General features: G+C 40.7%; 1 protein-coding gene across 2 annotated transcripts in view; it reads left to right on the top strand.

Moving 5' to 3' along the window:
* The window catches only part of LOC126252813 (uncharacterized), a 253,837-nt gene that overhangs the window by 177,974 nt on the left and 48,142 nt on the right, over window positions 1-27,721 (top strand). For both annotated transcript variants that reach the window (XM_049953758.1, XM_049953765.1), the window contains exons 10-12: window positions 5,989-6,187; window positions 14,161-14,283; window positions 26,079-26,297. In XM_049953758.1, the coding sequence (XP_049809715.1) occupies window positions 5,989-6,187; window positions 14,161-14,283; window positions 26,079-26,297 (541 nt within the window). The remainder of the gene's footprint in view (window positions 1-5,988; window positions 6,188-14,160; window positions 14,284-26,078; window positions 26,298-27,721) is intronic.

Here is a 27,721-nt window from a genome sequence, read left to right as displayed (position 1 = left end):
TCATAGTATTATTTAATGGATATAACAAAGTGCTGTAATTAGTATTTTCTGTCATTAATACATATGATCCTTAATCTATTACGAATAAGGACGTTTTTGTTCCAACGTAGTTTTTATTAAATTACTTGAAAACTACTAGAGGTAGCTTAATGAAGTCACATAGTTAATGTTTTTATACAAAACTGAGGCCACAAATGAATTTTCATCTTTCTGTGCCTAATATTTAGCGCCTTCAATTTTTTGTAAAAATGCCAATTTTGACCAAAATATTGTTCCGATCAAGTTGAGACTTGGAACAGTTGATTGTGACATACATTTGCATGTACTGAACAATTTTTAGCATTCTAGCTTTATTATTTAGTGCCATTTTGTTTCTTAAAGCAATGTACTGGGTGAAACATATTCATCTGATCATTCTGAGATTTAACTACTTTAACATTAATATACTGAAGCATATATTGACAAATTTTGGAAAAGTTACTTTAATTTTATGCTTAGATTATGGCGCAATACTTTCTGTGCTATGCACAGGTGCGTTATGATGATGTGGCGCTAGTAGCTGTGAACTGGGATAAGTCCTGGCACACTCGCTCGCCTCTGTATCTCTGAAATGGTACAGTGCTTGTTTCGCCACATCATACCCTATTTATTTTTGTGAAAAAATTATTGTTGAACAAATTTAAATGATAGAAACAAATGAAGTTACTGTAAATTGTAGGCACTTCTGTGAACATCCATACGTACCTCTTTCATGAAAACATTTGAGACAGAGGGTGGGAAGTCACGTTATGGCGTTCTCCATGATATTTGATTATAAAAGGGAAAAGTGAAGATTCACTATAACTTGTGACCTTGCTTCCTTCTCCAATACAGCTTGTAGACTACCTTTCGTGAAGCCCCCATGTCCCTGAGAAACAGATGACATAGCCTAAGCTTCTGTTCTCAACTTACATCTAAGGGAGGACATACACATTCTACAATCTATTTTTCTTGTATAATTTAAATAAATAATTGAGAAGGTACCAGGAAGAATTTCTTCCTTTTAGTATTTGGAAAATTGTTATTAACCTTCTCAGAATGATTATTGGCAATACATTACTTAATAAAATTATGACAGTTTACTTCATTATTAAGCCTGAATCACAAACTTTGCTTTTATTTTGTTTCTTGTGTTATTTTTTTTAATATGTACAAACCATGGATATTGGGTTCTGAAAGTCAATATATCTTCTTAAATAGTCGCATTCTGGGCTAGTTTGCAGTGTACTTTATTACTTTAGATGTTGATGTACTTAGAAAATTGAGTAACCTTTGTAAGTTCTACCTTCCTATGGCTCAATTATCGTATGGATTAGTATGCTAAAGAAGTTGTTCGTTCGACAGCAGTTACTTTGCTTTTTCACACACATGATCAAAAAGCTGCTTTTATTATAACATACCCATATTCTACAATGTGCATTTCGTAACACATTCATTTATTTGTATTGTTGTCTCCATGTGTCAATTTTTATCTGTTAACTGACCATCTGCCTTGAGCAAGATTACATGTTTTCTCAAACATTTTTATGAGATGGGAGGAATTTCTCACACCCATTTTCTGTTAATTCACCGTGCATGTTAACCTACTGACTTCATTACCTTTATTCCTCTTTATTTTCATTTATTCGTGTATTTTGACGCTTCATTCTTCCTTTTATCTTTGTCAGCCTACCAACCTAATTATTTACATATAATTTTAGTGTGATCCTCACACCACTTCCACATATTTCCTTTAATTAATATTAAAATGCTTTGGCTTGCATCTAGTGGAATCATTTTCTCCCAACTGTAAATTATTAATTTTGCAGAGCTTATTGTTTCAGATTTTAGAAATTTTCAGCTTCAGTTACTTTCCTTACTGCAAAGTAAATGTATTTTACTGTTACTAATCCTTTTTATGGAGCTTATTATTTATTTACTTAAACCATAATTTTTCTATGGTACTCAAAAGTTACCCTCCGCAAACTACCTCTCACATTATCTTGTAAGTCATCAATTGGGTATAGTCATTCTCGGGGATCATTCTTACTCACTAAGAACACATTACAAACTAATAACATATGTACAATATGAACATATATTCCTTATTTACTATAGGTAGGACAGAAGAAGAGAATGAAACTCGAAAGGGAAATAAAGTTTCATCCAGTTGGGACCACACATTACGTCAAGCTGTATATCTACCAAAGAGTGGCCGACTCCTTACAGAATCTGGTATAGATAGGACAGAAGAGAATGAAACATGAAACTAGAATGAATATAAAGTTTCATACACCTGGGACCGCACAACAGGCCAAACTGTGTATCTGCCAGAGAGGGCAAACTCCCGAAAGATTTACAATGTTTCATAATACCTAGTTCTTTCTTACTTTTTGGGTGTTAAAAATGGTATGCGTTTGCCTGAGGCTTACCTATTATCCTGAATGGTCCTTGATAAACATGCATAAACATCTTTGTTTGGATAATCTATTATTACGCCGCCTATACCAATTGGTATCAAAGACTCGTGCTGTACTGGTCTAGAAACTTTTCCAGTGGCACCTATTATTCTTCAGCCACTTACTTTCATGTCAGTTAATTCACTCTTATTTAGAATAGAATAAAAAAATGCTTGGGATAAAGCACTTACTTCACTGCCATTATCAAGAAGATAACACACTGGTACTCCTGAGATGTTAGTTTAATTATAATAGGGTGAGTTATTCTAGTTTTAGCAGGTTCCTCATAAAAGTTTTCTAATAAATCCTTTTCAGTCTGTTTCCAACTAAAGTAGTTTTGTTCAGTTGCAAGTACATTCACATTTAGATTCACAGAATCATCAATCTCTCAATTCTCAGCTGTCTTTTCCAACCTGTCCACCAGTTTTAAATCAGAGCACTTGACCAATTCCTCTACTTTCATTTGCTGCACATCAGCTAAACTACTCTCTCTCTCTGAACAACTGTGTTCCTGTGCAACATTGCTATCTATAACAATGTCATTGGCTTTTATAGTTTGTGGCAAGTCAATACAGCTAATAGGTTCCTTGCCCTCATTATTATTACCTCCCCCTTGGTATCTCAACTGCTCCTCTTCAAAGCCTTGCAAAACTGACTCTATCTCCTCTACCGAAACTTTAGCCTGCAGATTGCCATTATCGTCAAAGGTATTTGCTTTTATTTCATCTTCGTCCTTATTAAATTCCAACCTGTTAATTTGTTCCTTCCTATTATCTGTAGTATTTTCTTTCTCCTCCTTGACCCATTTTTCTAATGTTTCCAAAATGCTGTCAAAATATATAATGTGAGTGATTTAGCACATCAGTGGTACTGTCTGTTCCTATTTCATCATCCTTGCTATCAGTCTGCATGTGCTGACTGACTGTGATATGTGTTTGTTACTGGCTGTGTTACGGTTTCCGCCTTGTGAGCACCAGTTTCCTCATAGACGGGACTTAGTTTCCCACATGCAGCCTGTTGTGTTCATTAGATACAGAATAATATGGGGCAGAATACTGCTCTCTGTCTTGTCTCATTGGCACATTATGTACATTTCTGCTTTCATCATAAAATTATTGCGACAGTGAGGTGGCTGTCAACCCCTTCCTCCTCTACCACAGCCTTGACCACGATAATTAGATTTTGTATTCTGAACCTCCACACTTCTAACATTCATGTTCCCACTGTTGTTATTTCTGTTGTTTAATTGATTGTTAGAAGACCTATTATTATTTTACATCTGCTCACAAACAGCAGCTACTCTTTCTACTCACGGTACCTAATTAACCCATCCACATTATCACTAGGTATGGAAATGATTCTTTTCTGGCAATACCAAGGCAGCTTACCTTCTAATCCCATGATAATCATTTCCAGTTTCAACTTTTCTGTCAAATGTGACAGCCCCCCCTTTCCAGAGTTCTCCTTTACTGGTTCACAACCTGGAACAAACTTTTTACCACTCCAAAACTCTCTCAAGACATGGTTTTGTTTGTTGTGTGACCAGTACTCATTAAGAAATGCAGTTTTAAATTTCGATAGAGTTTTGCATCTAATCATTACATCATCTGACCACGGAAAGCATTCCCTGACAAATGACTTCTTCTGAAAGAAATTTTCTCTTGTTCTGACCATGCATTTGGCACAGAACTCCAATGTGTGAAATTTGTTTGGAACGAAACCTAAAAATTGACGACATTCAATGAAAGTGACGTTAACTGAGGCAACATGCTGTACAGTAGTATTACAAGAACTACCAGAGGTTACTCTATTTTCTATGTTAGTAATACTACTATTTACGTCTTCTACAAGTATTTGTACTGCTTGCACTCTGCCAGAAAATCTTTTATCAACATCCTCACATTATTACTCACAATCAGATTTTACATTCTTAATATCTTTTTGACAAGCATTTACTTTAGTAGTTACTTCTTCAAATCAATTAGACCGAAGTGTGGATTAATTGCCTATTTATTCTGACAACCTGCCTTCCCTAAGTTCATCTGCATCCTTTTAAAAGCTCTGTGCACTTCCTTAATTTCAGATTTGAAAATACTATGCAATTTATTTAGCTGTTGCCCTATTTTGACTTGCAGGTCAGAATCAGTTTTTTAATTTAAGTTGTTCAGTTTTGAGCACATTTCACCCTTTAGCTCTTTACAAATAAATTCAATCTTACTGTTAAGTTCTATATTACTATCTTTTAGGTTGTTATTACTATAATTTAGTTCTTTATTACTAGACTCAGTCTTACTACGTAACTGTTTATTATTGGATTCCATCTTATTGTTCAATTCTATATTATGAGAGTCAAGTTTAGAAAACAATAATTTGCATCCAATTTGGTGCCTCTACATTGCCACTTGGCATTTCTACCAGTTTTAAAGGAGTTCCTAGCATTCCCTGACTTGGCTGAATTTCAGACATATTGAACTCAGTTTCATTATCTGATAACTCTATTAATTCTACTTCTTCTTTTTTGACCTCTACTTCAATCACCTCATCATCAGAAACTGGTCCTAACTTCGCAGTAACATTAAAAATTTACTTCCAATTCTGGATTTATTACTTTGAACCATCGTCATTTATTTCAGTTTTGAATTCTGAAGATTCATCGTCAGAGACTGGTTCCATCTTAACTTTTGCACTATTCTTACCAATACATTCCATTTTCAGTAGCCTGTTAAAATAAATTAACAAATACTTCAAATATTCTTGACTTAATTGGTTGACCTCTACAAAAAGTGCCAGTGAGGTGTACCAGCGAACATGATGTGATTCGTCACAAAGTAATGCATGTAGCAGTAGCAGTTGTGGTGGTGAGGATGGCAGCTAGTAACACTTGCTGCAGTAGCTCCAGGGGGAGCTGGCCACTGGTGAGCCCGTACAGTGGCTTGCAGATAGCTCACAGGTCCACACATCTCTTGTGATGATGCGCTGTCTTCTTCTAACCTCAGCACTGGTGGTAGTCATGATCTGGTGTTGTCTTCTTGCCCCCCTTTTGTCACAATCAAGGTTACTGTGGCTAACATTAACAGTTTAGTTTCCACACTTATGAGTAAATCTTGGCACTGTTCTCGTACTGGTTTCAGCATATTTCACTGCGTATCCCGTTAGTGCCTACCGAGTTCCCCATTTCGTGCTGATCACTTTCACTGTAAAATTTCCTGAATATATTAATTTTTAATTTCATTCTTAGATCATGGTGCAATACTTTGTATGCTACACACAGGTGCGCTATGATGATGTTGCGCTAGTAGCAGTGAACTGGAGTAAGTCCTGGTACACTCACTCACCTCTGTGTCTCACAAATCATACAGCACTTGTTTTGCCACACCCTGAATGTACAACACTGATCAAAAATGTCTTAATTGATTTAGTATAGAAAGTGATGACTGGTTCTGTTGTTTGTAAAAGTATTTCCAGTTAGGGTTAAAATTGTTGATGAATACACTCTGTTTCTGATTTGTAGATATCAGATGGAAGTAAAACTACTAGAAGAGAAACAACAAGATGAAATGAAGTTGTATAAGATACAACTAGCACAGGCAAATCAGCAGCTTGAAAAATTACAGGCACAGCTTCAGTTGCAAACTAAACATCGGAATGAACTTTTGGAGCAACTTCATGATGCAATGGAGGCTCAGTGGCAGGAGGCTTTACGTATGGTGGTGAGTCTCAAAATTTTTAAATGATGCCCAATTTGTTTCCGTCAGTATGTTTTTTATTCAGATTGGTGTGTAACTTACAGGGAATTTGAATTAAAAAGAAAGCATCTGAGGAAACCATATATAATTAAGAGCAATGAATGCAGTATTTTTATATTTAAGGTACTATAAATACAGCCTTTCATCATGTTGTTTCTAATAATCAGTTGACTTTACAGCTGCTATGCTTACTTAAGTTTTTCAGGAAACTTATACACGCACACACATGCATGCACACGCATGCGCGCGCGCGCACACACACACACACACACACACACACACACACACACACACACACACACACACACATTCTCACATTCTCTCTCTCTCTCTCGTCTCTCAAGAGTTTACTGTTACTCCCCAAAACTAGTTTTATGTAACTGTCAAGAGTAGTAAGAATTTTGCCTTCTGAAGGTAAGTGGTCGACAAAAATTGTGTGTCTTAAAATTTTCTCAAGTGAAGTTTCCGTTTGCTAAAATATTGAAACTAGTTTTTTTTTTTTTTTTTTTTTTTTTTTATTCTCATTATTCTAGCCACGTTTATTTACAATTTGAACTCATTTCAAGGATCAACCACATCCTCTGTGTAAGGAATAAGCTGATATAACTGTTGACATAGCTATGTAACCATTCTTCTTATGTACAGTGCACCTGTGCCTATTAAGGAGGCTCTCATTGTAGGTGTTTTGCATGAACCATAAGAGTCCATGGGTCAATTGCACATCGTCCCTCATTACCGAACGAGGTGGCGCAGTGGTTAGCACACTGGACTTGCTTTCGGGAGGACGACTATTCAATCCTGCGTCCGGCTATCCTGATTTGGGTTTTCCGTGATTTCCCTAAATCGCTCCAGGCAAATGCCGGGATAGTTCCTTTGAAAGGGCACTGCCGATTTCCTACCCCGTCCTTCCCTAATCCGATGAGACCGATGACCTCGCTGTTTGGTCTCTTTCCTCCAAACAATCCAATTGTGTCTTATTGCATTTGTTTAAAAGAGTTATACAATGTGGGTCATATTTACATAGTGAGCCACCGGTTTCTGTGGAGAAATACATGATAGCTATGGACCAGAAAATGTAGCATCTGTTTTTGGTGAAAACTGCATCTATTTTCATCAAAATTCACATTTATTTTCAGCAAAATTTGCGTCTAATTTTTTTGTAAATGATTTGATAAGCAACACAAATTTAAAAGATTGTCACACTAATGTGTGCAGACAAAGCCTAGTGCTTTGAAACTATCTGTGGTTTCTTTAAGGAGAGGTATAATATCTTTGGCCCGTAAAAAGCATGTTCTTTGAGAATTTTTTTTTCGGGATGTGTTATAGATATCAATGTCAAATTTGGTCAAAATGTTTACTGATATTTCCTCTACCAACTGGAATTTTTTCGAGCAGAAATGTTGAAGAGCAAAGGCGGGAGTGCTGTCAGAACAAAACAAAATTTCAATGTAGACCTCTATGCACGGTACGTCACAGGTCAGCCGGCTCGTCTAAAATCAAAATTCAGTTGACGTTAGCAAAGTATATAAGATTCTTTAGGAGTTGTACCTCGCTTAAGTTATTTGGATAAAAATAAGATTATTTTTTCATCGATCTTTCGACTTCGTCGGCCAAGTTAAAAATATTTATAGTTGATTGATCAAAATAAAAGTGGCACAACTCCTAGACAATTTAGTTAGCTTTGTCAGAAACAAAGAATCATGCCAATTGGTTCAGTAGTTTGAAGTTACCATACCGCACGATAAAAAAAACATCATTTCGAGAAAAACGTGTTTGAAGTTTTGACTACATATAAATGCAATATTGTGCAACGTACGTTCAATCTGCTATTCCAGGTCCATAACCTAGACCTTCCTCTTCCTCCTAGAGGGTGCTCTGCTCGATCTGGGCCATCCTGCGCTGCTCCAGAGCCGCTCGTACAGCTGATGACAAGCGGTTATCGGCTGCTTGAATCCGGTGGTCGTCCGAATGCTTGGTGAACTGCGTCGAATAGAGTCCCAGGGTGATGTACATCGTTGTCATGGTGTTCAGAATTGCTGAATACCCTTCGTTGAAGCTGCTCACTGCCAGTAAAGTCGCAATCTCACCAGTCTTCACACCAGAATGCGAATGCTTGGGAGCTAACTTCCAAACACATGTGCTCAAACTTTTATTTGAATTTTGTGTGTTTCCTCCCAAGCACCGGTACAATAACTCGTCCTCCAAAAGAAAACAACTGGTGCGTGAAAAAGGCCGATTTCAGGCAGGTGCATTTTTTTGTTCAACCGTATTTGGAAAAACCGTTTCAGGGGTGGATTCTAAACACTTTTATGGGTCCAAAAATGCAATTTAAAAAAATCAATTTTTTGAACCAAAAGATGCTTGGGGAACTTTTTGATTGGAAAGTTTGCTTTTGCAAAAACTTCAACAGTTTTTTTTTCCCCCCTGAGATGGCCTTTGTTTTGTTCTTTTACCTGTATTTAAGCTTTCAATAAATCCTTATTCTGTTGAGAAGCAGCAACATTGTTCTGCTGCTGAACTGAATGTGTGTCTGATTTAAGGTGTTTCTCGACATTATCTTCCTGGCCAATTCCATAATTACAAAATTGGCAGAATATTAATTTTGACCCTTCATGGGCATTCATACTTGACAGTGCTACACATAGAACCAAAGAGGCATTTAGTGTAGAAGTAGAACTGAAAATAACTCTATTTGGACATTAAGGGGAAGATTTTGCCACGGTCAAAATAGGCCGACAGGTTTTGTTTTACAGTTGCTACAGTGCGGAGTGCAGACACTATAAGTTGAAAGATGGCTGCGAGTGTAAGCAAATCAGAATTTTGACAACGAGAGGGGATAGGAGTGGCGCAGAGAAACAAGTCCCGCCTCTCTCTGGCAGGGCAGTAGTGTACAAGTATTCTTTACATTTCTGTGAAAGCAGACTGTACGTGGTCACGGGGATCGCTGATCCTTTTTGGTGTTGTGAGAATCATATTACATGATGGATCAGGATTAGTCTTTTCACTCATTTCAGAATAAGTAAAGAAAAACCACGAGCCAGGGAAAGACAGTTATGCAATTGCTTACTGAGATTGGCAGTGTGTTGTAAACAAGATAGATAAGGCTTGACTACTAGCTGTTTTTGATGCAACCGCAGTTCAAAACACCCAACACTTAAAACTGCCATGTTAAAAGTCTCTGTGTTACATCAACTTTTGAATTTTAGCTAGCAGACAAATGTACATGTTTCTTTGGTCTAAGAAGTTAGGTCCGACAGCTGAGTACTATGTGACATTACTTAGCTTGTATCTTATAGAGACCATTCAACTGTTACTCTATAGGTGTGGCACGACTCCCTGGAGATCACAAATGACATCTGTCTCTTACTGTTTTCATTTATGTCAAAACAGCCAAAAAAAGAGATGGCAGCAGAGAGAAAATTGCTCAGGTGAGCACCTATTTGACAATAAAGAATACTTGCCGAGAAAAATAAAGATCAGAAGTTGCGTAAAATTAATGGAAAGAGTTATGTTGCTGCCAGGGGAGTTGTGATACATTTCAGCTGGAGGACTTATCAAAATGTGTGATGTTTGCTGTCTCTTCATGGACCTTGTGATATTTAACCCTGCGCCAATACTGTTACTCCTTAATGGCATTTAAAAGAAAATTGATACACACATTGTTAACATTCCACAACAACCTTTATTTTATGTTTTGTTGTGAACTCGATTTGTTGGCCATCATCAGACAACCTGAGACGGTGCAGGCAGTTCACACATCATCTGCAACAGCTGCTATCTGGAAAAAGGCTGTTGTTTCCAAAGATATGTGACACTTTGAAGATTATGCATCTTTATGAAAAACACAAATTGCAGTGCTTCAATTTGAAATAGGTGTAAAAAAGGAAATACTATGCAATGATGTGCAAAATGTTTGACTCAAAACATAAAAGTTAAAATATAGAACAGACTGCTGAAGCAAGTGGAGGAAGTATGGTGAGTGATATATGAAATGATGCAATTTGTTCCAACTACACATTTAATGGTAGGAATCACAGTTCAAAACAAGCACTCACTTCAGGATAGGCGTAAAAGAACCTTCAAGTGTGGCTATGTTGTCGTGTCACTGGCATAACAACAGCAAGTGGTTCAATAGACTGCTGAATCATGCTGTGGTTGTAGGTCGGGTTGTAGGTGTACTATTAATACACAAGCACACTCTTAAATGTGTATGTTAGCCAGCCAGTGGGAGAAAACACTATTTGACAGAGTCTGTAGTGTAAGAAGCCACTCTCATTTTAAAGTATTTCAGTGACTGTTTGCTCCAACATTTTAATTGTTTTAAAAGTTGCAAGCACTTTTAATACTGTGAATATTTTTGTATGCCTTTCATGAAGAAGAGAGCTCCTTTTTCTTGAAACACGTAGACCGAAATTTGATTCCTGTTACTAAATCTGTTTGGGTGAACCAAATTATATTGTTTTATACATTGCATGACAACCTGAGCTCACCTCCATTTACGTATAACAAAAGTTAGTGAGTAAAGTGGGTGATGTACAAATAAATCAGTGAGTCTTTTGAGAGTAAATTATAATAACATTGAAATGTAGTTTAGTTCAGTTATGCCAATAATGTGTGTGTATATTTCTGTGTAAGTTAACGTGCCTCAGACTGTTTGCACAATGATCTAATGGTAAATAAAATTAATACTACTCCTGGAAGTCAAAGTACACAAAGAGAGGACAAAGTGTTTTACTTATTCCCACAGTGTCTGTTCAGTAATAAAGGCATGACAACATGCAAACAAAAGTTGTTGTTGTTGTTGTTGTTGTTGTGGTCTTCAGTCCAGAGACTGGTTTGATGCAGCTCTCCATGCTACTCTATCCTGTGCAAGCTTCTTCATCTCCCAGTACCTACTGCAACCTACATCCTTCTGAATCTGCTTAGTGTATTCATCTCTTGGTCTCCCTCTATGATTTTTACCCTCCACGCTGCCCTCCAATACTAAATTGGTGATCCCTTGATGCCTCAGAACATGTCCTAGCAACCAATCCCTTCTTCTAGTCAAGTTGTGCCACAAACTTCTCTTCTCCCCAATCCCATTCAATACCTCCTCATTAGTTATGTGATCTACCCATCTAATCTTCAGCATTCTTCTGTAGCACCACATTTCGAAAGCTTCTATTCTCTTCCTGTCCAAACTATTTATTGTCCATGTTTCACTTCCATACATGGCTACACTCCATACAAATACTTTCAGAAACGACTTCCTGACACTTAAATCTATACTCGACGTTAACAAATTTCTCTTCTTCAGAAACGATTTCCTTGCCATTGCCAGTCTACATTTTATATCCTCTCTACTTCGACCATCATCAGTTATTTTGCTCCCCAAATAGCAAAACTCCTTTACTACTTTAAGTGTCTCATTTCCTAATCTAATTCCCTCAGCATCACCCGACTTAATTCAACTACATTCCATTATCCTCGTTTTGCTTTTGTTGATGTTCATCTTATATCCTCCTTTCAAGACACTATCCATTCTGTTCAACTGCTCTTCCAAGTCCTTTTCTGTCTCTGGCAGAATTACAATGTCATCGGCGAAGCTCAAACTTTTTATTTCTTCTCCATGGATTTTAATACCTACTCCGAATTTTTTTTTGTTTCCTTCACTGCTTGCTCAATATACAGATTGAATAACATTGTGGATAGGCTACTGCCCTGTCTCACTCCCTTCCCAACCACTGCTTCCCTTTCATGCCCCTTGATTCTTATAACTGCCATCTGGTTTCTGTACAAATTGTAAATAGCCTTTCGCTCTCTGTATTTTACCCCTGCCACCTTCAGAATTTGAAATAGAGTATTCCAATCAACATTGTCCAAAGCTTTCTCTAAGTCTACAAATGCTATAAACGTAGGTTTGCCCTTCCTTAATCTAGCTTCTAAGATGAGTCGTAGGGTCAGTATTGCCTCACGTGTTCCAACGTTTCTACAGAATCCAAACTGATCTTCCACAAGGACGGCTTCTACTAGTTTTTCCATTCGTCTGTAATGAATTTGCTTTAGTATTTTGCATCCGTGACGTATTAAACTGATAGTCCGGTAATTTTCACACCTGTCAACACCTGCTTTCTTTGGGATTGGAATTATTATATTCTTCTTGAAGTCTGAGGGTATTTCGCCTGTTTCATACATCTTGCTCACTAGATGGTAGAGTTTTGTCAGGACTGGCTCTCTCAAGGCCGTCAGTAGTTCCAATGGAATGTTGTCTACTCCGGGGGCCTTGTTTCGACTCAGGTCTTTCAGTGCTCTGTCAAACTCTTCACGCAGTATCGTATCTCCCATTTCATCTTCATCTACATCCTCTTCCATTTCCATAATATTGTCCTCAAGTACATCGCCCTTGTATAGACCTTCTATATACTCCTTGCCCCTTTCTGCTTTCCCTTCTTTGCTTAGAACTGGGTTTCCATCTGAGCTCTTGATGTTCATGCAAGTGGTTCTCTTATCTCCAAAGGTCTCTTTAGTTTTCCTGTAGGCAGTATCTATCTTACCGCTAGTGAGATAAGTCTCTACATCCTTGCATTTATCCTCTAGCCATCCCTGCTTAGCCATTTTGCACTTCCTGTCGATCAACAAAAGTTATTCAACACATATGCCATACAATTGCTTTCTAAACTGAGATCCCTGCTGTCCAAATTTTTACCAATATGAATTGTGTTTCTTATCTTGTCGTCATCATTTATCAACGCATATTTGATGCTCAAATAAATATAGATAGTCTTGTCAGTGCTTTCTATTGTCTGTGGTACTAGGTGCTCTAAAAACCTCTGCAGGAAAGTTTTCGGAGTAATTTTTTAATGAATCTGATATCTTTCATCTGGTAGCTTGTTTTACCTCCTTGTGTGAATATAGACTGCATTGCTTCTGCATTGTGATTTAGTAAGGCAAATCGAGAGAGGATAGGCCACAGTGCATTGTTAAAGTCTGTATGCAGTTACTGTAACAGATACCTCCTTCATTAGGGATGTGGTGGTGCATATTTTGAACTAAATTTCATTTATATGGTATGCCTCTGTCAAATGTTTGTCAGTTTGAATACACGGATTTTTTGGGACCCTGTCTCCAAGCTTAAGACTCCACCATGTCTTTGCATGTATCTGCTTGTGTGATGTCTTGTTTTCATTTGCAAAATAATTCTCATGATCCCTGAAGTACACCATACTTCACCACCTGCAAATATTGAGTGACTGTTGACACTAGTATTATAGATTTTACACCTTTATTTTCACACACTGCTCTTAGTTTACCACAAATTATTTATGATAACCTACACTTGTGCAACTATGTTTTTATGTTTATTTGCTGTAACAAACACAGTCAGATTTCTTTGAAAGACCAAGGAAATAACCATGGACTTTTCATCAAGGGTTGGTATTACGTGAGATATTACATCTGCAGCTGTTACGTTGTAGATTTTCTGAATCCATGCTAGGTGTAATTCAGTATATTATTTGTTTCTCTAAATTTCAGAATTCTGTCTTAAAAATTTCCATTATACTAGAGAAGACTGATGTGCTGTGGCGTGCCATGCTTTACTCTACACTTGAAACAATCTCAAAGCATTGACACTGTGAACTGACTAATTTTAGTAGCTATATGCTGACTGCGTACTGCTAAAACAACTTCACAGACTAACAGAAACTGATTCTTAGCCAGGAGATTTCATTTGCCATTTTTGAGCAGTTTTATATATTTTCTGTAATTAGCAATGTGTACCGTATTAATTATGTACAGAAATGTGTAGTTGTTTTGTGATGTTGTCTGTTCTTATATAGTATGAAAATGGATTTTCTTATTGTCTCATTGTGGTCCAAAGACTTGCTTAATATTTAGCAATTACTTACTATGTTTTGAGTTTCTGAAGTAAAGTACCATAACCTTTGTTCTGCCAACAGCAAGGTAAAGGTGATGCATGGACTACAAGTCATTTTAATGATGTGGACAGTCCCTCTCACAGAAAATCCCCATCTACAAAGGACCATCCTGTTTCAGTGCCTGAAACTACGGCCATTGACAAGGTATGTTACAAAAGCATGTAAATCTTACATATTTTATACAAGTTGCAGCTGCAAATAATTTTTCTTATTTGCTTGGTTATTCTTGTAATATGCTGTTTCTGTAATTGCATTCAGTATCCCCAGACATGTGCTATTTGTTGTGGATTGTTACCTTCACTTTCATCACTTGCTTGTAGCATTTATCGTAAATATTACATATTTAGAGACTATTGATGGCACTTAATCCCTCAATACTCTTATTATGATTATCTTCAAACTATCATCCTGTTTTGTGATACTTCTGAATTCTTGACTTCCATCTTTCAGTTCTTGAAAGACTACACTGAACCTTTAGAAAGTACACAGAGGTGACAAAAGTAATGGAAGAACAATATGCACTTATACTCATAGTGGTAGTACCGTGTGCACCAGGTGCAAAAGGGCAGTGCATTGGCATAGCTGTCTTTTGTACTTAGGTGATTCATGTGAAAAGGTTTCCAATATGGTTATGGCCGCAGGACAGAAATTGACTGACTTTGAATATCGAATGGTAGTTGGAGCTAGATGCGTGGGGCATTTCATTTCAAAAATCATGAGGGAATTCAGTATTCTGAGATCCACAGTGTCAAGAGTGTGCCGAGAATACCAAATTTCAGGCATTACCTCCCATTGTGGACAACACAGTAGCAGATGGCCTTTACATAACCACGAAATGCAGCGAAGTTTGCGTAGAGATGTCCGTGGTAACAGACAAGCCATACTGTGTGAAATAACCGCAGAAATCAATGTAGGATGTATGACAAATGTATCCATTAGGACAGTGCAGCAAAATTTGATGTTAATGGGCTATGACAGCAGATGAGCAAAGAAAGTGCCTACGCTAACAGCACAACATCGCCTGCAGACCTCTCGGCTCCTAACGATATCATTGGACCCTAGATGACTGAATGACCACAGTCTGGTTAGATGAGCCCCTTTTTAAGTTGGTAAGAGCTGATTGTAGGGTTATAGTGTGGTGCAGACCCCATGAAGCTGTGGACCTAAGTTGACAACAAGGCATTGTGCAAGCTGGGATGGTGGCTCCATAATGGTGTGGGCTGTGTTTACATGGAATGGACTGGGTCCTCTGGTCCAGCTGAAACAAAATGGTTATGTTTGACTACTTGGAGATGATTTTCAGCCACTCATGGATTTCATTTTTTGGATGACAATGCACCATGTTATTGGCCACAATTGTTCACAACTGATTCGCGGAACACACTGCACAGTTCGAGTGAATGATATGGCCACCCAGATAACCCAACATGAATCCCCTCAAACATTTATGGGACATAATCGAGAGGTCAGTTTGTGCACAAAATCCTGCACTGGAAACATTTTTACAATTATGAATGACTATAGAGGCTGTATGGATCACTATTTCTGCAGGGAACTTCCTGCGCTATGCCAGGCAAAAGAAGGTCCAACACAATATTAGGAAGTATCCCATGGCTTTGGTCACCTCGCTGTGTACCCATATTGTTGTTCATGGTATAGTTTCCATTTTTTTCACATAGTACTTTATTACCATTCATAGATTTATTTAAAAATAATACGTAAAATAAGGGAAAGTCAGCCACTCATCTACAGTGGACTGATGTGTGGAGTGTGGCAACACATAACAGAAAAGCTATTCACTCTAGCTTTCCTGCTCCTGCTGTTTATCTAGTAAAAGTACAAACACCAAATGCACAGTCCCATGGTCAATGTGAGACTGGCTACTGACCATCAGTTATGGAAAGCAGTAGGCTGGGCTGGTGATCGCAGTGAGGTTATGGGAGGATGCATGAGGCAAGGAGTGGCCAGTGGTGTAAGAGTAAGGCAGGTCTTTTGACAGGTGACTCATCAGCTGCACAGCAAGATTAAAGGGGAGGGTAGAGCATATAAGAGATATAGGGAGGGGGCAAAGATGAGGAGGGTCAAGGTGGAGAGAGAAACAGGAAGGAGGGAGAGAAGGGAAGAGGAGTGGAAAAGGGAGTGATTTTTTTTTTTTTGGGGGGGGGGAGGGAGAGAGAGAGAGAGAGAGAGAGAGAGAGACTCTCTCTCTGTGTGTGTGTGTGTGTGTGTGTGTGTGTGTGTGTGTGTGTAAGCTACTGTTATGTGTTGCTATACTCCACAAGTGAGTGTCAGTTGTAAGTGACTGGTTGCCTTTCCCTTAATTGTCTCATCCAGGAATTTCTTTATTGTTATACTTTGCTTTTTTGACTCTTTTGCTTCCCATACCCTTTTAGTTTTGTTAATGTCTTTACTCACTTACCCACAACTCATTGTCCATTTCTTTATTAATTAAGATGTCTATCCTTTCTTCTCCTCTTCAGCATCTGCCTTCAAAACGTGCACCAGCCACCTTCTGTTGTGCAGTGTGAACACTCACTGTTTCAATGGCCCTCCACACTAATAAGTGCCACACTACAACTCCTTACCCTCACTATGATAGCTGATCTTTGAACGTTTAATTCCAGTGCTGTTTTTAACATGTTCTCTACAGCTAATTCATGCTGCCCAACTGTTAGTTTGTCTTATATGTTTGTTTATGAACAGATTGTACTATCTCACATGTTTCTTACTGTTGCTCATATCAATTTGAGATTGAGTATATTTATTTGCAAGCGTACCTACTACCTCATGCATTTTTTCTGACCTCCCTTCTAACTTCCTATGTACGAGTAGTTCTTATCTCCATATAGTACCTACCATTTATTTCTGTTATAACCCTTCAACAAGAAGTTTTCAGCTCCTTATTTTCAGCCTTTATAACTATTTTTTCAGTCACTGCTGTTGTCTCCTGACCCTCCAACCACGAAGCCCTCCTCATTCTTCCTTCACGAATTCTGAAAACTCTCCTTTGTTATAGCAAAACTAGCCACATATCCTCTTTCTGAAATCTTGTCTGGCACATCATATCCACCTGATGTGCTTACCATTAAAATTGGAATCTCTGGTTGTCACCCATCCTACTGCAAGAACCTTCACCTTTCTCGTAGTTTTTGCCCTCACTAATCCAGGCCTTCACAGTCACACAATCGAAGCTCAAACTGTACTCGACAGCCTCTGCTCCTATTGCAAAATCCTTTTAGTCCCACCTTGCAGGTCTGGGAATTAGAGTAGGCCCGAGGTATTCCTGCCTGTCATAAGAGGCAACTAAAAGGAGTCTCACACATTTTGGCCTTTATGTGATGGTCCCCTGCAGGGTTTGACCTCCATTTTTCAAAATTTTCCCAAACAGCGAGCCAACTGGGCAAGGGCGCCTTAAGTGGTGCATCGTGTCCATCGTGCCTTGAGATTTTAGCCCACTTTCTTGTTGTCACACTGCAGTCCAGCTCATTCTCCATCTCTTGGGCGAGGACGCCTTCATGGATGTGTTTTCCACCATGCACTATTCAGTGTTGCTTTTTGTGCTGACGATGACCACGGACTTCTTTGCACCTCATATCCAGCACAGTAGCCAGTCTGTTGTGGTGAGGCCGCCATGTACGCTGTTGGTTGTAGTCCCCTGACAACACAGGAATCGCTCTGCTGATGCCTGCGCCAATAACTCCCCATGTATGCCAAGGAGTAGATGCCCGTCATTCTGGGGCATTGGGACTCCCAGCAATGGCCATCCTGTCATGTGGCCTTTGTTGCGGCTGGGTGGCACCTGTGGTGAGGGCCCCTGGTTGGGGCCGGTGGCATCAGGGCGGATGACACGTGATGAAGCGTACCACTTCATCACTTGCTGGTGATCAAATACCAGCAGTCTCCAAGCGTTCCAAGTCTCAGTACAATGGAAGAAAGTACAACACTGAATCATTCCCCTCCCTAGCCACACCATGGGAGGAATGCCAGGCTAAGGATGGCAGTGAACCTTATTCACCCCGGTACCTCGTATGTACGAGAACTGATGGGACTCCTTTGTCTCAATGAAGCCACAGTTTTTTGTAGAGCATTTAGAAGACACATTTGGGGAGGTGGAGGGTTTGTCCAAAATGCGATCTGGGTCAGTCTTGATAAAAACAGCATCCTCTGCCCAGTCACGGACTTTACTGGCTTCTAACAAGTTGGGGGATGATTCTGTTACCATCACACCACGTAAGAACTTAATATGGTCCAGGGTATTATCTTCCACAGGGACTTTCTTTTGCAGTCAGACGACGAGCTGTGTGCCAATTTAGAGTAGCGAGGTGTTCATTTCGTGTGGTGTGTCCATCGGGACCCAAGGGATAATCAGGTTGCCACCAGTGCCTTCATCTTGGCCTTCGAGGGTGGCACCTTACCCGAGAACGTCAAGGTGATGGTCGACCGCTGCAATGTCAAGCCATATATCCCTCCGCCGATGCAGTGCTTTAAGTGCTGGACGTTCGGCCATATGTTTTCCTGCTGTACTTACAGCATCACATGTTGAGATTGTGGACGTCCATCACATCCCAATAATCCATGTGCCCCGCCTCACATCTGTGTCAACTACGGAGAGCATCATTCACCTTGCTCACCTGACTGCAGGATTTTAAAGAAAGAGAGGAAATCATGGAATACAAGACCCTGGACCGACTGACCTACACTGTGGCTAAGAGAAAATATGAGTGCCTACATCCTGTGGCTATGGCCTTCTCATACACCGCTGCTATGAGAACAGTTGCAGCCTCATCAGTTCCGCAAATTCCAGTCGACTCTCAGAACCAGAAGGCTACGCCTGCCTCTTTGATGGTGGTGGGGGGCAATGCCAACCCCCCCCCCCCCCCCCCGCCACCCCCCCAACCATTGGGGACACCAGTCCCCACTTCTGAGCCAGAGAAGCGTAAGTCTTCAAGTCTTCTTTGGCTCCTCTCGTCACGAAGGGGTCCCTTGGGTCACTCCCTTCCCAGGTTTCTGCTAATGGGAAAGATGACACCTGCCAGTGGCTGAAGCGCCCAAAAGCAGCTGGTCGTAGGGCTCCACAATCATCCTCAGTCCCAGAGACTGAATCAGTGAAGGCCTCCCAGCCAGAGAAACCCAAGGAGCAGCGAGAAAAGTCCAAAAAGAAGACCCCTTATGCTAAGGAAATTGCGGTGGCACCCACACCACCGCTACCTACAAGCTCTGCATCTGGGGATAACATGGAGATTCTGATGTCTGCTGAGGTCCTAGATCTTGCTGGACCCTCAGACACAATGGATATAGACTGTTCAAACAATAAGTCGGTGGCAGCAGGTGACCATGAGGCGTAAACTACCTCATTGAATGTTCCATGCCTTCCCAGTCTCACGATGATGTCATCCTCCAGTGGAATTGGAGCAGTTTTTCCACCGCCTGGCTGAGCTGCGGCAACTGTTAAGCTTTACACCTGCTTTCTGCATTGCCCTCCAGGAAACCTGGTTCCCGGAAATGCGGGCCCCTGCCCTTCACGACTATAAGGGATATTACAGGAACCGTAGCAACTATAATCGAGTGTCAGGTGGAGTTTGAGTTTATGTCCCAAACTGAGTCTGTAGTGAAACTGCACCCCTTCAAACCCCTCTTGAAGCTGTGGCTGTCAGAATAAGGATGACACAGGAAATAACTGTCTGCAATGTATATCTTCCTCCAGATGGTGCAGTACCCCTAAATGTATTAGCTGCACTGATTGATCAACTCCCTAAACCTTTCCTACTTTTGGGAGATTTTAATGCCCATAACCCCTTGTGGGGCGGCACCATGCGTACTGGCCGAGGCAGAGATGTCGAAACTTTACTGTCTCAGTTCGACCTCTGCCTCTTAAATACTGGGGCCGCCACACATTTCAGTGTGGCTCGTGGTAGTTACTCGATCATTGATTTGCAGCCCAGGACTTCTCCCATCTACCCACTGGAGAGCACATGATGACCTGTGTGGTAGTGACCACTTCCCCATCTTCCTGTCACTGCCCCTGCATCAGGCCCATGCACGCCTGTCCAGATGGGCTTTAAACAAGGCAGACTGGGAAACTTTCACCTCTGCGGTCACCATCGACTCTTCCCCACACGGTAACATCGCTGTGACAGTTGAGCAGGTGACAACAACAATTGTTACTGCGGCGGAAAACGCGATCCCTCACTCTTTAGGGTGCCCTCAGCGAAAGGCGGTCCCTTGGTGGTCGCCGGAAGACAATTAAGGAGCGTTGAGGAGCTCTACAGTGGCATAAGTGGCACCCTTCCCTGGAGCACAGTGTTGGGAGAGAAACGTCTCACCCATTGGGTGCCATATGTCACATTTTCAAGTCTGGATGAAGATCAGACGTCTTTTTGGGTACCAGATGCCTACAGGTGTCCCTGGCATTAACATCAATGGCATGTTATCTACCGACGCAAATGCAATTGCTGAGCACTATGCTTGAGCCTCTACATCAGAGAACTATCCCCAGCCTCTCGCACCCTCAAACGGCGGATGGAAAGAAAAGTCCTCTCATACGCTACATGCCACAGTGAAGCCTATAACGCCCCATTTACAGAGTGGGAACTCCTCAGTGCCCTAGCACATTGCCCTGACACAGCTCCTGGGCCAGATTGGATCCACAGTCAGATAATTAAACATCTCTCATCTGACTACAAGCGACATCTCCTCATCATCTTCAACAGTATCTGGTGCGATGTCGTCTTTCCATCACAATGGTGGAAAAGCACTATCATTCCGGTGGTTAAACCCAGTAAAAACCCACTTGATGTGGGTAGTTATCGGCCCATCAGCCTCACCAATGTTCTTTGTAAGCTGCTGGAATGTATGGTATGTTGGCGGTTGGGTTGGGTCCTGGAGTCACGTGGCATACTGACTCCATGTCAGGGTGGCTTCCGCCAGGCTCGCTGTACCATTGATCTTGTCATCTTGCCTTCTGAACAGCCTTTTCCAGACGCCAACACCTGGTTACTGTCTTTTTTTGATTTACGAAAAGCGTGACATGACCTGGTGACATCATATCCTTACCACATTATACGAGTGGGGTCTCCGAGGTCCGCTCCTGATTTTTATCCACAATTTCCTGTTGCTTCATACTTTTCATGTCCAAGTTGGTGCCTTCCTTAGTTCCCCCCATATCCAGGAGAATGGGGTCCCGCATGGCTCCTTATTGAGTGTATCTCTATTTTTAGTGGCCATTAATGGTCTAGCAGCAGCTGTAGGGCCGTCCGTCTCACCTTCTCTGTATGCAGATGACTTCTGCATTTCATACTGCTCCACCAGTATTGGTGTTGCTGAGCAGCATCTACAAGGAGCCATCCACAAGGCGCAGTCATGGGCTGTAGCCCACGGTTTCCAGTTTTCGGCCACAAAGTCTTGTGTTATGCACTTGTGTCGGCGTCGTGCCGTTCATCCTGAACCAGAATTTTACCTTAATGATGATCAACTCACCATAGAGGAGACATACCGATTCTTAGGACTGGTTTTCGATGCCAGATTGACTTGGCTTCCTCACCTCCATCAGCTTAAGCAGAAGTTCTGGCAGCACCTCAATGCCCTCTGCTGCCTGAGCAACACCAACTTCGATGCAGATCGCTCTACGCTGCTGCAGCTCTACAGAGCCCTTGTTCCAATCCCGCCTTGACAATGGGAGTGTGGTTTATGGTTCGGTGGCACCCTCAGTGTTGTGTTTACTCGACCCAGTGCAGCACTGTGGCATTCACCTAGCAACAGGAGCTTTTAGAATGAGTTCGGTGACCAGCGTCCTGGTGGAGGCCGGAGTCCCTCCATTGCAGGTTAGGCATGCACAGTTGCTCTCCAGTTATGTTGCACACATTTGTAGTTCTCCTCCGCATCCAAATTACCATCTCCTTTTCCCACCCACGGCAGTTCATCTCCCTCATCGGCAGCCCAGATCAGGGCTTACAATTGCAGTTTGTGTGCGATCCCTTCTCTCCGAACTGGAGTCCTTGCCTTTACCACATACACTTTAGGTTCATTCATGAACACTTCCATGGTGTACACGTAGGCCACAGCTTTACCTGGACCTCTCACAAAGCCCTAAGGACTCACTTAACCCTGCGGCCCTCTGCTGTCACTTCCTCTCGATTCTTGACATGTACTGGCACCATGAAGTGATTTACACTGATGGCTCGATGGCTGATGGTCGCATTGACTTTGCTTATGTTCATGGGGGACATATAGAACAGCACTCCTTACCAGCTGGCTGCAGTGTTTTCACTGTAGAGCTGGCGGCCATATCTCGTGCTCTTGAGCACATCTGCTCATGCCCATGCAAGTCATTTCTCCTGTGTACTGACTCCTTGAGCAGCCTACAAGCTATCGATCAGTGCTGCCCTGTCATCCTTTGGTAGCGACCATCTAGCCAACCATTATGCCATGTAGAACCCTGTTTAAAACAGTTCCAACCTCCCTCCAACCATTATCCTCCTACCCTTCCACATTTTCATCCCCTGGTAATATTTCAGGAACTCCTCACTTCTAATTTGGCCTCAACTTTCTTTCCTAAATTCCTCCTCAATGAACTTAACATCACTTCTATGGAACGTACAGTTATGTGTAACCTTAAAACCAATCCAGACCATTCATCCTTACTGTGGGGAAAGGCTCCACCACAATAGTCATGAATCATGGTGACTCTGTAGTTGAGTCTCTGCCAATTTTCTGGCACCTCTGCATACAAACCTTAATGACCATGATCCCCTCCCAGAAGTCCGACATGACTTCCAGCAGCTCCTTGAAGCCTTAGGTCCATCCTAAAATCTGACAGTTGAATTCATTTCCCTCCTCACATAAGCGACCCCACACATTCCTACCATTTACCTACTCCACAAACCCAACACCATAGGTCTCACCATTACTTGTCCATTGTCACTGGGCACAGTGCTCCTACAGAATGAACTTCTGCCTTTGATAACATGTCCTAACTGTTGTCCATAACCACTTATCCTACCTTCAAGACCCTGCTCACTTCCTTCACCGTTTCTCCACAGTTACCACCAGGCTCCTTGTTAGTCACTATTGATGTGTCATCCTTGTACACAAACATCCCTCTTGCCCAAGTTTGAGACCATGGAACACTACCTTTCCCAACACCATCCTGATACCAAAACCACCGCCTCTTTCCTAATTTTGCTAGCCAACCAAATCCTGACCCAGAATTATTTCACTTGTGAAGGCCAAATCTATAAACAAATTCATGGAACTGCTACTGGTACCCACATGGCATCAACCTATGACAACTTATTTATGGGCCATCCGGAGAGATCTTTCCTATCAAGTCAATGCCTTAAACCGCTTTTCTCGTTCAGATTTGTTGATGACATTTGCATGATCTGTACTTGTGGCAAGCACCACCTTTGCTTTTTCCTCTATTACCTCAACACCTACACCCAAATCTCTTTTACCTGGTCCTTCTCAGCTCAACAAGCTACCTCCCTAGATGTCCATCTCCATAAATATATCTGCTTGTACCAGCACATCAACCATAACAGTATCTTCTCTTTGACAGGTCATTTCAGAAAGTGTCTTCCTTACAGCCTCACCACCTGAAGTTGCCCTATCTGCAGCAGAAAGCACGAGTTGTCAAAATATACTGATGACCTTATTAGTGCCTTTATTGGCTAGAGTACCCCATTCATAAACATATCTCCCATAACATCTCTTCCCCTGACACTAGTAAACCTATTTACCAGCTAGCAACCAGCACTCTTATAACTCCAATCACATCCCAGTCTTGAATAGTTCAACTACATGTCACCAGAGCTTCAACTATCTCTCATCATGCCCTGAGATGAGAGATATCTTTCCCAAAATCCTGCTCACATCACCCAAACTAGTGTACTACCAGCTACCGAATTTACAGAATGTCATAGTCTATCCTTATCCCAGACCTACACGCCATGAGCCATTTCCTTGTGATCATCACAGGTGCCAGACTTGGCCCATACACCCACTCACTATCTCCTACTTCAGTCCAGTAACAGGTATTTCTTACACAATGAAAGGCAGGACCACATATGAAAGCAGCCATATTATATATCAGCTATGCTGCTATTACTGTATGACATTCTATGTGGACGTGACAAGTAACCAACCAGCCATCTACTCACATGAATGGTCACCAACAAACTCTGGCAAACTGCAAACTAGACCATCCAGTTGCCAGATATTCTACACACCACAATACGAATGGTCACCAACAAACTGTGGCACATTGCAGACTAGACCACCCAGTTGCCAGATATGCTACACACCACAACACAAATGACTTCAACAGCTGCTTCATTAGGCAGGCCATTTGGGTACTCCCTTCCAGCACAAGTTTCTCCAAACTTCGGAGATGAAAAGTCTTTCTCCAGTATATCCTGTACTCTTGCAATCCCCCTGGCCTAAACGTCTCACTCTCTCTCTCTCTCTCTCTCTCTCTCTCTCTCTCTCTCCCACACACACAAACAAACAAACAAGCACTTTTCCCTTTCTCTCTCCCCTCCCTGCCTCCTCCTTCATCCTCCATCCAGGATTTTCCATGATTGATGTTGTTTAAGAAAAGTGTGATTTGCATCATGTTTAAATGATAAAAAGCTCCTACTCACCAGCTATGCAACTGACTTCTTAGATTGGTATGTAAAACAGGTAATATTGCTGAGAAATAAGCTCCATAAGTGGGAACAACAGTTATTGGTGTAAGAAGAAAATATTCTCACTTATTAGTGTTTGTCTTGACCCTTTTGGCCCACTATTGAATGGTTACTTTTACTTACGTTCAATGTGCAGAGATATTAGGAATACCCTATTATTTGTGAATTCAGTTGCCGATAATCTTTGTTGTAATCTGACAAGTAAGGTACAGGGCTCTGACCTGTTAAATACTGGTTTGAGTTATACTCCAAATAAGCTACAGACATTGTAATATTATGTTTAGTGTTTGCATGTGAATAATCAACAACATACTGCAGTAGTACACACTCACAAGCCAAGACTGCAGAGAAGAAGAAAAAATGAAAAATGTTGCAGTCACAGCCATTCACATATACAACACATGATTTCATTGTCAGTACCTGTTTGTTTATTTTATTTCTCTTTCTTGATTGAGCATCCTGAACATTTATTTTTGTTTGGTGCATGTGCAATCTTTCTGCAGCCTTTCTTCTCTGTGGTGTTTATTATTCTCTGTGCAAGCAAGAAATTGTGTAAAGCTTATTCATCTGTAATTGTTTTGTGTTGTTGTTTACATCATTCTGTAGGGTTGGTATTCCTAATCTGCTGCATGTGGAAGAATGATACGCAAGGTGTTGTGTTGTTCATCTGTCAGGTAAAATTATTATGCTACTTATCTTTTGCAACTGAATTTTACTTTTGCTTCTGAAATTTCATTTTATTGTTTTATACATCTTCAGTGGTTTGTGTTATTTGATCTATGTTTTCTATTTGATCTATCTTAATTTGCTCTTTTATTAGCATTTCCAGACTCTCACTTCCTTTTATAAATGTTGACACTGAGCTGTGTGTCATTACACTGAGAGCTGGGATAAGTGCAGTAACTACAAAATGCAGCTCAGTGCAAATATCTGTACAAGAAATTTTGTGTGTGTACATGCTAACAGAAGAATCAATGAAATACATAAAATATAGGGGGGGGGGGGGGGGGGGGAGAGAGAGAGAGAGAGAGAGAGAGAGAGAGAGATAACTGAAGAGCTTAAAGCACTTAGCTGTAAACAAATCATGTTTCGTTAAGGACAAAAAATAAAATTTGATTGAAAAAATAGCAATAGTTATTAGCTATTCTAATCAACAAGATAAAGGTTATTTAAGTAGCAACTGAGAAAGACGGGTGCATATGTTGAAAAAATAAGACGTAATGTTGTGTGTATTCTTTTGTTCTCCATTCACAGTACCAGTTTGCAAAGATGTTGGATACCGTTAAAAATGCCGCAGCTTTCCAGGAGGCATATCACTCTGATATCCCTCCATTGACTCTTCCTACATCAAGTGCAGCATCGACTGTAGATGATGAGCCTTTTAGTAAAGAAGACCAACTTACGTACAGAGTACAGGAAAACAAGCAGCATTCTGTTAGTCCAGGAGAAGAACTCAGGAAATATATTCAACAGGTAATGGACTGGGAAAGCCTATCACTGAAAGTTGTTTATTGGAGGTGGGAGAGGCACACACAGTTCATATAGTCAAGATCAGTAATTACTTCATTCTTATGTGCGATCCATAATTCAGGCATTTTCCTGTATACATGTATATAGGGCATTGTTATCAGAATTAAAATCATAAATTGACATATTAAGACATGATTAAGGACAATATTTGCACTTTTGTATAGTTCCTGAGTACAGGTCAGATGAAATTACAGAACTTTCATGATTCTTTGACATAAATTGGTGGCACATGAAATGTCTGATACACGAACACGCGCAATATGGTTGCCCACTCATGTGCCAATAGACAAGATAGCTACACGCACACACACACACACACACACACACACACACACACACACACACTCTCTCTCTCTCTCTCTCTCTCTCTCTCTCTCACTCTGTGGCATGCACTGCTTTGCGTTATGTTAGTCTATGAGTAGGTGAAAGGCACTTTTCTGTGTGTTATTCTCTTGAAATCTTCTATATTGATTTATTTATTGTCTGCAATGCATATTTGCTCTCCAGTTGAGGCTATGAACTGCTCCTTGTGATTGATCATCATGGCTTTCTCAGGCTAGGCATTTACCTTATTCCTTCCAAATGTAGCATAGCACATGTTGACAAGACAGTATTCACACTCCAAAATGTAACACTAGAATCATATATAGCTCTTGTATTTCAGTATGTCAACTGTAGCAAAATGTTGGATTGCCGAAGAACATGAAATAAATTATAACAGTGCAGAATTGTTTATCTATGCACAACTTATTGGTACAGCAAACTCTCAATTATTATCCGCTTTGCAGATTACCTGCAGCCTATTTCTCCCAGTTCTTTTATAGTTGCTGAAAATTTTTCTTTTATGTTGGAGCAGTTGCCAATGAATGATAATGTCACGTTACAACACTAGTTAACAGTGTGCTGCTCTAACACCTCAAGTGCTGGATTGCATTGCTGTGGTGAATACTGTAGTCATTTGATTTCTGTTAGTGCTGAACAATGTCTGAAATGTGAAAATGTGTTGTGCTAACAGTACAGCAGAAGCTGGAGATAATACACAAACTTGAAGAAGACAGTATTGATACGTGGAATCTGGAACTGATTTACAATGTGGGTGAAATTGTGATCTGTGACATTTGGAAAAACAAATTTCCTAGCATGTCTGACTCATTTCAAGGTTTGTCAAAGTGAAAGGCTATGAAAATATCTACAAACACAGAACTGGATAAAGCCAAGCTGTAATGGTTTCAGCAGAAAAGAACAGAGGGGACACTAGTATCTGGCCCAATAAGTGCCAAACAGGCCCAGTTTTTCTTCAAAACCTTGGGGATTGAAGGACATTTTAATGCATCTTCTAGCTGGCTAAGTAGATTTAAACAGTGTCA

This window comes from Schistocerca nitens, chromosome 1 (genome assembly GCF_023898315.1).
Source record: "Schistocerca nitens isolate TAMUIC-IGC-003100 chromosome 1, iqSchNite1.1, whole genome shotgun sequence".
In the NCBI taxonomy this organism is placed as follows: Eukaryota; Metazoa; Arthropoda; class Insecta; order Orthoptera; family Acrididae; genus Schistocerca; species Schistocerca nitens.
Note: the sequence above shows the minus strand (reverse complement) of the source record. Positions and strands in the feature narration are given on the sequence as shown.